Source organism: Odontesthes bonariensis, chromosome 13 (genome assembly GCF_027942865.1).
Source record: "Odontesthes bonariensis isolate fOdoBon6 chromosome 13, fOdoBon6.hap1, whole genome shotgun sequence".
Taxonomy (NCBI): Eukaryota; Metazoa; Chordata; class Actinopteri; order Atheriniformes; family Atherinopsidae; genus Odontesthes; species Odontesthes bonariensis.
In genome coordinates this window covers 18746670-18760231 of record NC_134518.1, presented here as the reverse complement: position 1 = coordinate 18760231, position 13562 = coordinate 18746670, and the positions used below count along the sequence as shown (strand labels likewise).

Here is a 13562-nt window from a genome sequence, read left to right as displayed (position 1 = left end):
CTTTCAGGCTGTGAGCACAGCACCAGTTCACGCCACATGAGAATTTTACATGTTAATCTGTGTCCTGATGGCTCACGTGTTTAAGCCAAAGACCATAAAACTGCATTGCTGCTATAATGATTCAGGCTGTGGACCTTTTTATGTCATTCACCATTTTTCTATTCTGTAATTTCTACTTATAAAAGCATACATACACAGTCTTGATATATAAGCTTCAACCATATCTTTTATTTTATCTGTATTACACTGAAATGTACTTTTCTTTTGTGAAAATCTATTTACAATTGCATAAATGTAGTAGATAACTTAACTTGCATAAAAAAGGCACATCATGCCAATAAAAGGCACCACAAAGAAGTGTATCCAACGTGTTCATATGAAGTCTCAGGTTTGAAAGGGAGTGCCTTCTTGTCTTGAATTACATTGGAAAAAAAAAAAACTTTGGGCTCTGGCTGTGGAATAAAGGCACTGGATTCACGACCACAATTCCAAACAATAAGGAATGCTGTTTAAAATGTAAATAAACATGCATTTCTCAAATTCCGATATTTCATTCTGTAAAGCATATTAGATGTTGAAAGTGAGACATTCCATTTTTATCAAGAAAAATATTAGCTCATCTTGAATTCGATGGCAGCAGCACATCTAAAATAAAGTAAGTGGAACTAAAAAAGAGCATCTTAGAGAGGCAGAGTCTCTCAGAAGTGAAGATGGACAGAGGTCCAGCAATCTCCAAAAAACTACTGAGAAAAGACCCAGGATTGTTGAGCAGCTAGAATTCTAAATCACGCTAAAATGTGACATTCCTGTCCCAGAGATCTAGCCACTGGTCTCCTCATGTGGTAAGTATGGACCTGTCCCTACTTCTTTTAGATATGTTGAGGCTACTCAATTCTATAAGCGCTCATCTTTTTACACGAAGTAGTAAAATGTCTAACTCTCGACATCGATGTCTCTTCTATGTTTTATAGGTGAATAAAATATTGGTTTATGAACTGGGCAAATTATTTCACTCTGTTTTTATTAGCATTTTACACAGTGTCCAAACTTTTTTGGAATTGGGGTTGTAAATCTAATCATTTTTGCTGCTCTTCAGAGCTATATCAGACATTTATTTCTATAAAAGAAAGAGCGGTTCAGAACTTTTCACTGATGTCAGCATCATAGTGTAATAACGTTCTCCACATTAGTGACACAGAACTCAGAGCCGGTTGCTGTCTCCTCTCACCAGCGGTTACTCTGAGCTGCAACTTCCACATCCATGATTCGTGGAAGTCTGCCACTTGCACCACCTTCCAGATAGCCAGACTTTACAGCAGGTGCATCCGACAGCCTCCTCTTGCTTTTGTTCAGGTCTGGATGGGGGGGGGGGGGGCGACGACAAATCATTTGAAGAGATGAGGCAAACACAACCGAGCAGCTTAGCAGATGGAGAAGCAGATTTCACTTCGAGCCACAGGACAGCAGATTCTCACCTGAGATTGCTATTAACATCTTGCGTCTGGCACCGAAGGTTGAGACACCAACTTCTTTCAGGTCTTCCTCAGACAGAGTGAGGAAAGTCTGGTAGTCAATCTGGGTAAGTACAGACAGCAGTTGCATCATGATGCTCATTTCAAATGCATTACTATTTTGGCTGGATATCAAAAGTGACTGTGCAGCCAACCCATCTTCAAAATCAGTGTCCTGCATTTGAACATAATGATGAATCGAGTGATAGATGTTGTTTTCGCTGCAACTTTGCATGTGTTTACCTCTTGTTGTTCAAACACATCAATGTACTTGATAAGGCCAAGTTGGCTGAGCAGATCAGGCAAGTCGTCTGTCATAAGAGGGGAGGGGCTCCGCTGGCTGCAGGTCGAGGCCCTCCGAGACGAGCACACACCTTCAAAGTAGCTGCTGTTCACAAAGCTCTCCACTAGACGTCAAAGTTCAGAGGTAACGGTGAGTGAGGGAAAACAAACTCTGATTTGTCAAGTTTGAAAAGCACACACGGGAACGACTTACAGGGTGTGTCGTTTCTGCTTCTGTTCACCGAGGATGCAAATGCAGGGAAGGAGGAGGTGGAGGAAGGGAAGGTAGGTGGGGGTGTGGTGGGGGAGGATGGAGAAGAAGAAGGGGAGGAGGAGGAGACGGGAAGGGATGTGGATCCACGTCTGTCTCTCCAGTTCACAGAGTCGCTGCCATTAAACACCTTCCCTGTCTGAGCTGCCCAAGACTAAATGTAGTGACAGAAACAGAGACGGCATTAAAGATTAAAACACTTTCTATTTCTTTTGCCACCATCCCCTCCTTTTTGGCTCCCCTCTCAATCTAAAGTTCGCCAGGCAAATTGCTACGAGTGCTAAAAAATTTGTTAACGTCTGTGTGGACCTAATAACGAACAAGTACTTTAACTGAAATGGCTATATGAGTCATTTGTTCATGCCACCCAATACAGCTCATAATGGCATCCTAAAGGACCCCGCTACGGTTGGCAGGTAGGGGAAATATGGTAGGGGAATTATGACTCAAATAAGTGTGTTCACATCAGAGCAGGCAGCTTCATTTAAGAAGCAACAAAGTCCTCGTAAGGAGGGAGGAGTGGGGTGGATGGGGCAGTAAAGCGTTGTGCTTTAAACCATGGGCCTTTGTGAGATGTGAGATTAAGAACAAAACACGTTCTGTCAATAATGCTGAAATACTATAGTTAAGGCTAAAACAGATTGTTTTTACTACATGACCATGCCATTACTGACTTTAGTTTTACCCCCTTCACATGTAGCTGCTTGCATGAACGCTTGAGGTCATATCTTCTTTGAATGTAATTACTGGCCATGACTGCCTCCAGGTACCAACGCAACGTGGGTTTGTTGTGACAGTCTCTCTAATATCCATACATCAAGGTTTAATTAGAAAAAACGCACATTATGTTTCTAAACCTGCTCATTTGCCTCGGTGTGCCAACGTGCGACGGTAGAAGTCTTTCAATCCTCTCAGTCGCCGGGGTCTCAGAAGACAATTTAATTAATCTGAGGAATGTGTGTCTCATTATCTGAAGTGAGTCTGCGTCCCCCTCTCTGGCAACGGGGCAGTCAAGGAGCTTTCAAAAGGTTTGGAAAGAGCCAGAGACATTAGCTAAAATCAAGTCAGGTATACAGGTTGCAGAGAAGTGGCTCTGTTGACTGTGGTGATGGTATCAGACCTCAGGTAATTGAGCGTGCAAATTGGCAAGCTAACCACACAGTGAGATAAATCCTTCCAAACTGTTAGGGGGCAATAGAAATAAATTAGGCTGCAGCACAATGAAGCAAGCACAGCAAAAAAAATAATCTCAACAGAATACAGCAGGTTCAGTAAAAGCACCAAAAGGATCGTTTCAAAGCATCTTTTTCAGTTTGATGAATTTATCATGAAGCTCATTTGCACCTGTTGCAGACTGTTGCTGATGGTGAGGTAAGGTTTGTAGCTGCGCCGGCCGATGTTGCGAAGCTCTTTGACAGCCTCCGCTGGCATAGACTTAGAGAAGCCAAGGCCACTCCAAGTGTCTGTGGGTGTCCGGACCTCTGTGACCACAGGCTTCCTCTGCATGGCTGACAATACATTCAGACACAAAGATGGGAAATACACGCTTATCCAAAGGAGCCAGACCAGAGGCATGATATGTGAACAAACATCAAGTGTAACTGACTGTGACAGTGTCTGTCTTTGTCAATGAGTGATACCTTTCAAATAGATAAATCAATTTTGTATGGATTTTGTAATGGCATTGACTGATTTAAATATTAACACTGCACAGTTTCACATCAGAGTCAGATATAGTTGATCCAAAGTGCAAAACGTGGCTGTTTTTCGATAAAGGTTCAACAATTGTGAAATTACATCACAATCTGGGCTACAAAATTATTGTATGCCTACTCAGGCCTTTCCAAATCATATCATACCACCATTTGCATCACATGAAACTTTCGCATTCTGAAAAAATTTTGTAAAATTATTACAATATTTTCAAGGCCCTCAAAAAGTTGCATGCCAATGATTTTCCTTACTGCAAATTATTCCTTCCTTCCTATTATTATTATGTGCTCAAGTTTTTCATCACGTGAAAATGTCACAGATGGGAGACATCAAAAATATCTCACTGAGGGATATAGGAAAGGGGTTACAGTGGTGTTACACTGTGTACTGTCGTGCAAAAGAATCAAGATTGAGTCACGATGTTGTCCAACAACTCATCACTTTTCTACTTCACTCTCCTACATCGTCGGTCACAGTTGGTTAGAATTGGGCATGAAATATACAAAACGCTTCCTTATACAAAATGGCAGGAAATGAAAAAAACGTTACTTCCTCCTAACCTTTGGGTCTTTATTGTGACACTCCTACATTTTCGACATGTACACAAACCTATTACACCTTTTCTTGTGAAACTGAGTTGTATTATCAGTAATTAAAATGCTTTGCAGTCCCGTGTATCCACATCCTCTCTGATGTTCTGCATCAAACAAGCTGAGTTCATGTGTTAGATAATGACTCACCACCAGTGTCACAATTAAGATTGCAAAGAGTGGTATACACACTCTGGTGAGAAACCCTGGGTCTCCTCCATGTGTCAATGTGTGATAAAAACAGTAACAACACTCCACACAGAGTGCAAAAGCCACAGAATTATTACTGCTGCTTGTTGTTCATATATGCAAGTGTGTATCCGTGTGAGTAAAGACCTAATTCATATTCTGGCATATGGGTGTTTTAATGACTGTGTGAGGCAGATGGCCCATTCAAACTGCTAATTCATAATCCCATAAAACAACACTGAGGGAATTTGGTAGCATTTGGCTTCAGATCTCCTCAGAGTATCTCATTCTGCGTGATGGATGAGGAAGCGCTCGCTGCGTGTGTGTGACGGTGTTTTAATCCATGTGTGTGGTGTCTGCATTGTGTGTCCACCCCCTGTGAATGAAGAGGGAGTGCCAGTGCTACTCTATTATAACTTTGGCATAGTGCAGCCCATAAACAGGTCCCCCTCATCAGTTGTCTTGGCAGTGAGCAGTGCTGAAATTGACCCCTGCGATAAAATCCCTGCCTCTGCTTAGGATACCAGTATGTTGCCTCCTTCCTCCTCCTTGTTCTAGCTTAATCATTCGGCGTTAAATATTTTTCGGCAAAAATGTGACTGAAATACGCGTACTTTGACGGCAAATGTTTCATATAATCATCAACACAATATCAAAATTCTCAATAAACAGGCTGTAGAATGTTTCTAAGCGCACTGTAACACGAGAGGTGATATTAAACATTCTGGGGATCTAACCTCTGGTTGCCAGCAGTTTCTTCCTCTCATAGTCGTAAACCTACAAAGCACAAACAGCAAATAGAGAAGGTAAATAATGCATGAAATTGATTTTTTTTTTTTTCCTTTTGTTACTCAGGATATGCAGCGGGAACCTAATTTACAGCAGGAACAAACACTCGCATGAAAAAAACACTTCCTGCTGCTGTGGAGGTAAATTTGTTAATCCTCCTTGCAGTAACCTTTGAAAGAAAGATGACAAAAAATTGGAGATGGAAACAAACATAAAAGTCAGTGTGCAAACTTAAGAAGATGTGAAGTTATATAAGTGTAAATTAAATGTTACTGCTATTTCAACTTCTTTTGGCATAAAATGAATAAAAGTGAATTCTTGTCCCTTCTATCTCCCATTCATATGCAGTGCTGTAGGGCTCAGAGATATTTCAATGTCTGTCCACTGAGAATGACTCTAAACCAAGCAGACAGTGTGTGATTTTGTAAGAAAACAAGCAAATATAGAACTGCAATTCCTTTATTCTTCACCTCAGCCTTGGATGAGTCAGCGTGAACGCTCTCAGCAAGAGTCATATCTCTCCTCAGGCTGCTTCTGCGCTCACTCCTCCCTCCCTCAGCCTCTGAGTTCAGCCTGGCACATTCAGGACACACACAATCAAACACGCACACACACCGACCTTTAGACAAGGTTAAGTGAAAGTCTGATGGCTTTTACAGCATCTGATATCATCATTTTATTACAGTAACAGCAGCAATCCTGTAGGAGTTTTTCAAAGCCAGTGTCATCATGCTTATTAAATATCAATTGTGTTAAATCGGAGAGACAGTTTATTAGAATTGCACAGCTTTATAAAATGCTACCAATGAGCAAGCCTCTCACCAGATCAAGCACATGCATACGTCTTTTCACAGTGATGACCTCCCATGTGGATGCGACATTTTGGTCTCTACAAGGTCGACCATTTTATCACTTAGTTATGACTCTGCTTTTGATGCAGGTACACTTTGTTTAATGTTAAGGAAGATCATCAAGGAATGTCTGTAACAGAAAGTGACTTTGTGAATGCTTACCTGATTGTATGTGCCTGCCCTGTCGAATGGCGTCTACCCTGGCAGAGCACTTTGGTGATTTCTGGACTTTGGAGACTCCCCCTCCGACCGTTCAACACCAACCTGCTGATGCTGTTGTTCACTGCTTCGCACACCTCAGATGGTGACATCAGTGCCACCTCAGAGCTCTCATCCTCTGACTGCCCGGACTGATCCTCATTCTCAAGAATCTGAGGAAAATGACAGAAGCAAGTTTTGGATTCTGTCGGAGAATTCTCTGTCGGGCAGTGTTTTGTTTGAAGGCACTTTGAATATTAAAAGTGAACCACCTTCTCCAGTGGCCGACTGTCCGCTCCCTTCAGCCCTGCCCTGCCTTCCTCGGTGGGAGAGGGGAGGCCTGGTGGAGGTGAGGGTCGGGGCTTAGTGCCAGGCAGCACCTCTGTAGCTGTGTGTGCAGAGCCTGATCAGCAAGAGGGGAGACGTGATGTGAGTACGTGTATTGAGACGATATAGACAACAAAAACTGTGTACGAAAAGGTATCCTTCTGCCTGATTTTACGTGCAAACGCTTGGGGGAAAAAATGCAAAAGATGATTTAAAAAATAACTTAAAATTTACAAGAATGTTTAACATGCAAAGACATGAAGAAATGTTGCCATCATTGGGTACCCCTCTAGCTCACCTGATCGAGAGTTTTTGCTGCATGCGTGTCTAAATGCATGAAAACAAGTACAAATCACATTCTTCAAATGATTCTGATGGCAAAAGCGTTCTACTGTAGCCAAGCAAGGTGAATTAGGTGCAGTCTTTATGTAGCAAACTCACGTCAGTAAACTAAGGAAGGGGGGCACTTCTAGATTCTAAACATACAGCTGTAGCTTTACAATTTGTGCCTTTTTTAAAGGAAATGCATCTACACATAATATACACATATGTGTGTGCTCACCCTGCTCTGAGAGACGAAGCTGCTGCAGCAGCATATTGAGCCAGTAGTTGGTCAGCCCACTGCCAGGTAACAAGAGGTCAAGGTTCACTCCAGATACATTGGCAGTCTCACAAGAATCCAGTCCCAGAAGCAGACGGCGGGCCTCATAAAGGCAGGAGATGTTCCTTTCCAGACCCTTCACCACCACTGACTGATAAATATACATCAACACAGATGTTTCCATCAGTATTCAACTCACTGCAGCACATGGATCTACAGGGGAGAATAGATTTACATACCAAATTTAAAGTGAAAAGTGAGAGTTTACAGGAAATGTATCAGTAAATATTTCAACCCAGTGCATATAAAATAGGAAATCACAAAATCCATTTGTTTGGTCCAAGATTGTCCTTGTAAATACATGCAACTGACACTGAACAAAACAACAAAATTACCATTTCTTTTGAGATGGCGCCTGAAACAAAAAAGCAGCAAATCTAGGTGAATAACATGTACCTTGCTGGTCTGTTTCACTTTGGGCTTGACACTAATGAAGACTCCCAGGTTTTGCATTATCTGAGCCAGTTTACAAGGATCTGCCTCACCATCTTCGCGCATGTCAAACATCAAACACACAGGCAGACAGTCCTGAAGTGTGCAAAGTTTTGTTATTAACAGTAGATGGAAATACTGTATATGGATCTACAAAATCACAAACATACAGATATGGATGAAAATGTGTCTTGATTTAAAAAATAAAAAAAAACACTTGTTTTATAGCACCTATACAAAAAACACAAACACCTCACAGTACCATTAGCTGCTGTCTAGCCAGACACACTCCATCAGGACTGCCCTGGATTAGCAGTGACGGAGGACTCTGAGGAGCACTGAGGTCTGGCAGGATGATCTGAGTCTGGGTCTGGTGCATAACACTCAGAAAGTGTGCTCCGTTCTGACCCAGCAGGAAGAGATGCTGCTGAGAGGTGACATCCAGCTGGCTGCTCACTACCCCTCCTGTGGCCTCTGATCCAAGCAGGAGGTCCATGAGGATGCTAGTCGCCTTCTGGTAGGTGATGATACACATAAAGTAGTTATGATATCGTATGATGCTAGGATATCTGGACCTTCATCTTCTGTGTGTGAACTGTGGTTTGGGTTAGAGTGGTCTCTGAAATCTTTCATGCTGACCTTGACAGCAGCTGCGTTGCCCTGCAGCCCCCAGACGGTGCAGCAGCTTCCGTAAAAGGAGGCCTGGGCTTGAGGCTGTGGTGGCACAGCTCTGAAGCTCACGCTAACCCCCAAAGTCTGCACGACCTGCTGGATGAGGGGCGAGCCTGCATCCGGCAGAGCCTGGGGCACTAGACTGACCGGCAGATCAAAGGTCAGAGACAGTGGCTGGAGGTCCTTGGAGTGTGACAATGAGCAGACGCAGAAAGAAGGAGTAATGAAGCAATATCAGTTCTGACAGACAAATAAAATCCATGCACATATTTATCACTCACTCTTATCCTCCTCCTGGCTTCCTCCACCCCTTCAATGGGACCAGCAATGGAGACCTGATAGAAAAAAGACAAATAAAGATCATGTAATTGAATTTGCGTGCTCTGAAGGCAGCAGCTGGTGGCTCATTTAGATGTGGCCGTGCTACCTGGTTGCTTTTCTCTCCTGCCGCGTTGTGGCGGTTGGAGTCGGGGAAGTGGATGTGACAGGATGTGACCTCCATCACTTTTTTGATGTTACCGCCACCTTTTCCGATCACATGGGAGTGCTCTGTGTAGGCCACGTCCATTTTCAGAGTCACTTTGTTTACCTGCTTTTCATATGAACGCTGGTGTCATTTTTGCAGACAAACACACTTGACTTTATACATTCTGGCGTGCAGAAGCCATGTAAGAAATGTAGCTCTTTTTACATCAGCACCAATCAAATCATTTTGGGTTGACAGGTGAAAGCATGCATTCATGTGCACATTTTTGATGGGTTCACCTTGGTTTCCAACACTTCTAGTATCTTCTTCTTGGCTGACAAAACATTGGATCTCTTCCCTTCCACCTTCACATGTGGATCTGGATGGAAATACGAGAATTGATGCCATACATTTCTCCATATTACAACTCCATATAAAAATACTGGGATGATATTGAAAACGCAAATAGAAAAAACTAAAAGCAATGATTCTTATATTTACATGGATGTTTGCTTCGTTGCAGTCAGCATGAGCTCAAGATATTTTTACATTTCTCTCACTCACGAATTGTACATTCATTTTTACCTTTCGCACCTGCAGCACATTTTGCTTTTTAAAAAGGTGGAACGGGGCCTGTTAGAGTTAGTGATGAGGATGAAAAGAAAGATGTTTCAAACAGGTGATGTCGACAGGCGATTGTAATCGAGATTCGGTACAAAAGCAGCACACATGAAAGCCTGCGGAGTCTTTGAGGAGCAGACATGAGCTGAGGATCTCCAGTCTGTCAACAAACATCTGAGAAAAAATTACTGAAATATCTAAAAACAATGTTCCTCAAACAAGGACTGGAAGTCTAATTTGGACACCCATAATCTCCACTCACTGAGACGATACAGCATCAAGAACTGTCATTCATCAGTATCTGTTATAATCACGTGAGTAAGGTATGTGGGAAATCTTTGTTCGGCACTTCAGTACAAGGTAAAATTCAACAACTTTATCGTGCAAAAAATGCCCCTCTTATAGATGTTAAATTCCCTGAGTTAACTTTGTACAGAGGTGGTGTTGACCTCTGCTCAGAGCCATCTGCAATAGTCCATCACGCTGTGATAAGTGTATTGTTGTCAGACTTATCAGTATTTAAGATCTAAACACTGATAACATCTAAGACCCCCTGCCTGCGGTCTTGATATGTTTGCAAAAGAGAAGGTGTGGAGAATTCTGAAAGGAAAAAATGCGACAACACCAACCCGGTGCTGCTGCACACCTTAAGCTTTGTTTGCAGGAAATTTGGGACAAAATAACACCTGACAAACATCATCTGACATTCTCCGTGCCAGAAATGAAGGGAAATCTTGAAAAGCTTGAGTAAAAGAATGAAATATCTAGGGTTCATAGTCAAAGTAATATTGAGCTTGACTGCATTTTCTTTTTATTAGCATTTTCCATTCTGTCCAAACTTTGTACGATAAATGAGCAAAGGTGCATGCATTTGTGTAGAGATGTGAAAATGTTACCAGAAAAAGACAATAGAACAGGCAGTGGCTTGAATGAAGTATAAAGACTTATTCACCTTTCTTTGACTTGGCTCCTATCTTGAGCTTGGATGGCCATTTCACCTGAGTGTTAGTTTCTTTCATCACCTGTGGAAGCAGGTGAGAAATGAAGCAATTGCTGTCATTATATGCGCGATCAGAGCAGAGACATCCCAACACACCTCAGATCTCTCCTTTCTGAGAATACAAAGCCTCATTTGCATTTCAAAGGCTACAATTATCACCTTCATAAAAAGTGCAATGACTACAAATATTGAAGCCGTAGCTGTAGAGATGTTTTCACTGAGGACCTTAAGCACCGGTGATTATCACAGAGGAGAGCAAATGAATGTCTCCTTGTTGTTTATTTTTTTGTGTCCATGAATGAAGAGTTTCAAAAGAAGTTTTACTCACTCTCTCAAAAAATTCCTCTCCTGTCTCAACGTCTCCGTGCTTGGGAGCTGAAAGACAAACAGCAGATAAACAAAAGCAACAGAGAGATTAAATGTTAAGTCTGCGGTGTGAGCTCTCTGGCTGTGTTGGTCAGCAGCTTTATATTGTTCCGTTTACAGCAGTGTGTGCAAAGACAGCATTTAAATGTTGACTTGGTTGAAATTTGCCAAGCAAGTGACACAAGATGATGCTGGGAACACAAGCCTTTTTAAAAGGCCATTGCTCCACGGTGACATTTACAGGGCTCACGGGGAGCCCCTTTAACCCCCCTCGCTCTCTCATCACTATGGGTTACGCTGGTCGGAGCTGAGGAATGGGAAGAGAACAGTGCGGGGTGGAGCGGGAAGGTGGTGGTCGTGAAGACAACCACAAATTTGGCAAGAGACAGCTAATCACATCAGTGCTGACGTAAAGACCTCCCAAAAAAATGTGATACTTTCCGTGAATCCAAAATAGAATGTGAAAATAATCAGGGTGCAGTCTCAAATGTGGCGTGACAGGTTATTACAGAAAGGGATGAGAAACAATGTTTACTGCCTGGCCAGGGCTGCCCAAACAGCCCCAAAAGCACAGTCCCAGCTGCGAGAAACATTAAAAGCAAGCAACAGTTATCAGGGCTGAATTCACTCAAGCACCATCCCATCATGAGCAAACATAATTGGCAGCAGCAGCACACAGTTTCCCCTGTGACACCAGGGAGGTATTTGTCATAAACCTGCCAAGCAGCGATAACTAACAGAGGCAGTTACCTCTGCTTCCCAGACAGGAATGATAATAGGGAAAAGGACTTCTGAATGCAAAAGCCACCTCGGGTCATAAATCACAATGATACAGCAACAACAGAGGACGGCGGCAGTTACTGATGGGAGCAACAAGGGTGCAGCCAGCTTGAGGTACTCACAAACCTACAGGCTTTAATAAGGGCCGCACACAGGGAGGGGATGATAAGCATCAAAAAGAACAACTTGTTGAAAATGTAGCTTGTAAGGCAGAATGTGAGGATAAACATGATAAGAGTGACAGGAAAACCTCACCATACAACATGGTTTCAAGCTTCTTCCTGTCGATCCTGAACCTCTCTTCCACCCACTCTGGATCCAAGCTCTGCTCTTTTGCAGAAGTTTCTCCTCCTTCCTCCCCTTCCTCATCCTCCTTTTCCTCCCTTTCACCTCGGGCCTCGCTGGGCTCAGTCTTTGCTGCTGAGTCGGGTTCTATGTTAGTCTCCAAGTCGGGCTGCTGGGGTGCTACGGTGGCCGGAGAGGCTGCAGAGCTCTCTTCTGTGGTGGTGGTGGTGGTGGCCATAGCAGGACTGAGCCTTCGTCAGTGTTTGTGTGTGAGAAGCGTTTGTGCATGTGTGTGACCAAGGAGACCAGCAGTGAAAGAAAAAAAGGGGAGAGAGGGGCAAGAAACACCCCCGTGCCTTTTCTGTCAATCCCCCGCCCCCTTTGCTTAATTTAGTGCACAAATCTAACTCTTTCTCTGTCTCTTCAAGCTGTTTGAAGTTTGAGGGATCTGCTGCTATAGCTTTCATCACGAGGATGCTTGAGGACAGTGAATTCTTTACCCTTAACAAGCATTGTCTGCTCTGTCCTGAGAATCATTTTTCTCCAAACAGACCCCAACCGTCCTCAGCTCAACATCCACAGTTTATCTGGATACATAGTGAATGCCCATGATAAGATGAGAAACACATCTCACCAAACCAAACACACACACACACATCATGCAAGCCATCCTCACAGCAGCACACACAGCTAACAAAACAGACAGGTCACACAGCCATCCACTGCACCTCTGTTCGCGTCTGCCCTCCCCTGTCTTCCTCTAAACAAGGACGCAGAGGGCTTGAGATTCCAGAGGTCCAAGTCAAGGGGACCAGAGGGGTGTATTGTAGCAGGGAGTGGAGTTTTCAACAATACTTGGGATAAATATTCTAGAAAAAACACCCTTTATCAGTATAGCAATAAGTATACTCAGATGTACCTATACAAGAATGTCAAAGTACTATGAAGACGTACAAGTTGCAAGCCACTCCTACAAAATCAATCAATGGTAGTCCATCGAAAAATGTTTTGATGTGAATATTTCAATTATATTTGTGACATGACTTGGTTGTTGACGGCAACAGTATAATCTTACTGTCACATCTGGCTGATCAGGTCACTGGACCTGAGCACTACAAGAAAAAAATCAAGCTATATAATTACACTAGTTGGCATTTTCTTGGCTTCTTGTACTACAGTGAGGAACTTTGGAGTTATATTTGACCAGGATCTGTCCTTTGACTCACAGGTAAAACGCATTTCTACTGCTCTCTCTCACCTTATTAATATTCTTTAAAAATAGGAACACCCTGTCTCAGACACGGACAGGAGAGATCGTAATTATCCAGTTTTACCGTCTCTTCATTGACTCCCTGTTAAATTCAGAATAGAATTTAAAGTTCTTCTCTTCACACATAAAGCATATCTTAAAGATCTCACAGTACAATATTTTCCCAACAGAGCACTTCGCTCTCAGACTGTAGGTTTACTTATAGTTTCTGCAGGAAAAGGAAGGCAGAGCATTTAGTTATCAGGCCCCTCTCTTGTGGAACAAGCTGCCAGTTTGGGTACAGGACGC

General features: G+C 42.9%; 1 protein-coding gene across 2 annotated transcripts; it reads right to left on the bottom strand.

Annotated features, from left to right (window-relative positions):
• Nucleotides 1-208: 208 nt before the first annotated feature.
• Nucleotides 209-12301, bottom strand: bicc2 (bicaudal C homolog 2). 2 transcript variants are annotated; one of them, XM_075481321.1, is made up of 19 exons: nucleotides 11975-12301; nucleotides 10902-10948; nucleotides 10526-10595; nucleotides 9252-9331; nucleotides 8914-9078; nucleotides 8768-8821; nucleotides 8454-8669; nucleotides 8077-8328; nucleotides 7779-7910; nucleotides 7284-7473; nucleotides 6667-6797; nucleotides 6359-6567; nucleotides 5816-5918; nucleotides 5294-5333; nucleotides 3409-3572; nucleotides 2008-2218; nucleotides 1755-1918; nucleotides 1476-1575; nucleotides 209-1355 (listed from the first exon to the last, which is right to left on the bottom strand). In XM_075481321.1, the coding sequence occupies exons 1-19, from the start codon at nucleotides 12240-12242 to the stop codon at nucleotides 1225-1227; spliced, it is 2727 nt and encodes a 908-aa protein (XP_075337436.1). In that variant the 5' UTR covers nucleotides 12243-12301; the 3' UTR covers nucleotides 209-1224. The 2 variants fall into 2 exon arrangements, with proteins under 2 accessions (XP_075337436.1, XP_075337437.1); XM_075481322.1 differs by having other exon boundaries at nucleotides 8914-9075.
• Between the last annotated feature and the right edge of the window lie 1261 nt (nucleotides 12302-13562).

Excerpts from the sequence above, each read along its gene's own strand:
- bicc2 (XM_075481321.1), bottom strand. The coding sequence starts at position 12,242 with ATGGCCACCACCACCACCACCACAGAAGAGAGCTCTGCAGCCTCTCCG. Across the intron at positions 7,474-7,778 it reads AAGTGAAACAGACCAGCAAG|TCAGTGGTGGTGAAGGGTCT; the intron begins GTACATGTTATT and ends TATATTTATCAG. Across the intron at positions 5,919-6,358 it reads GGGCAGGCACATACAATCAG|GCTGAACTCAGAGGCTGAGG; the intron begins GTAAGCATTCAC and ends TGAATGTGCCAG.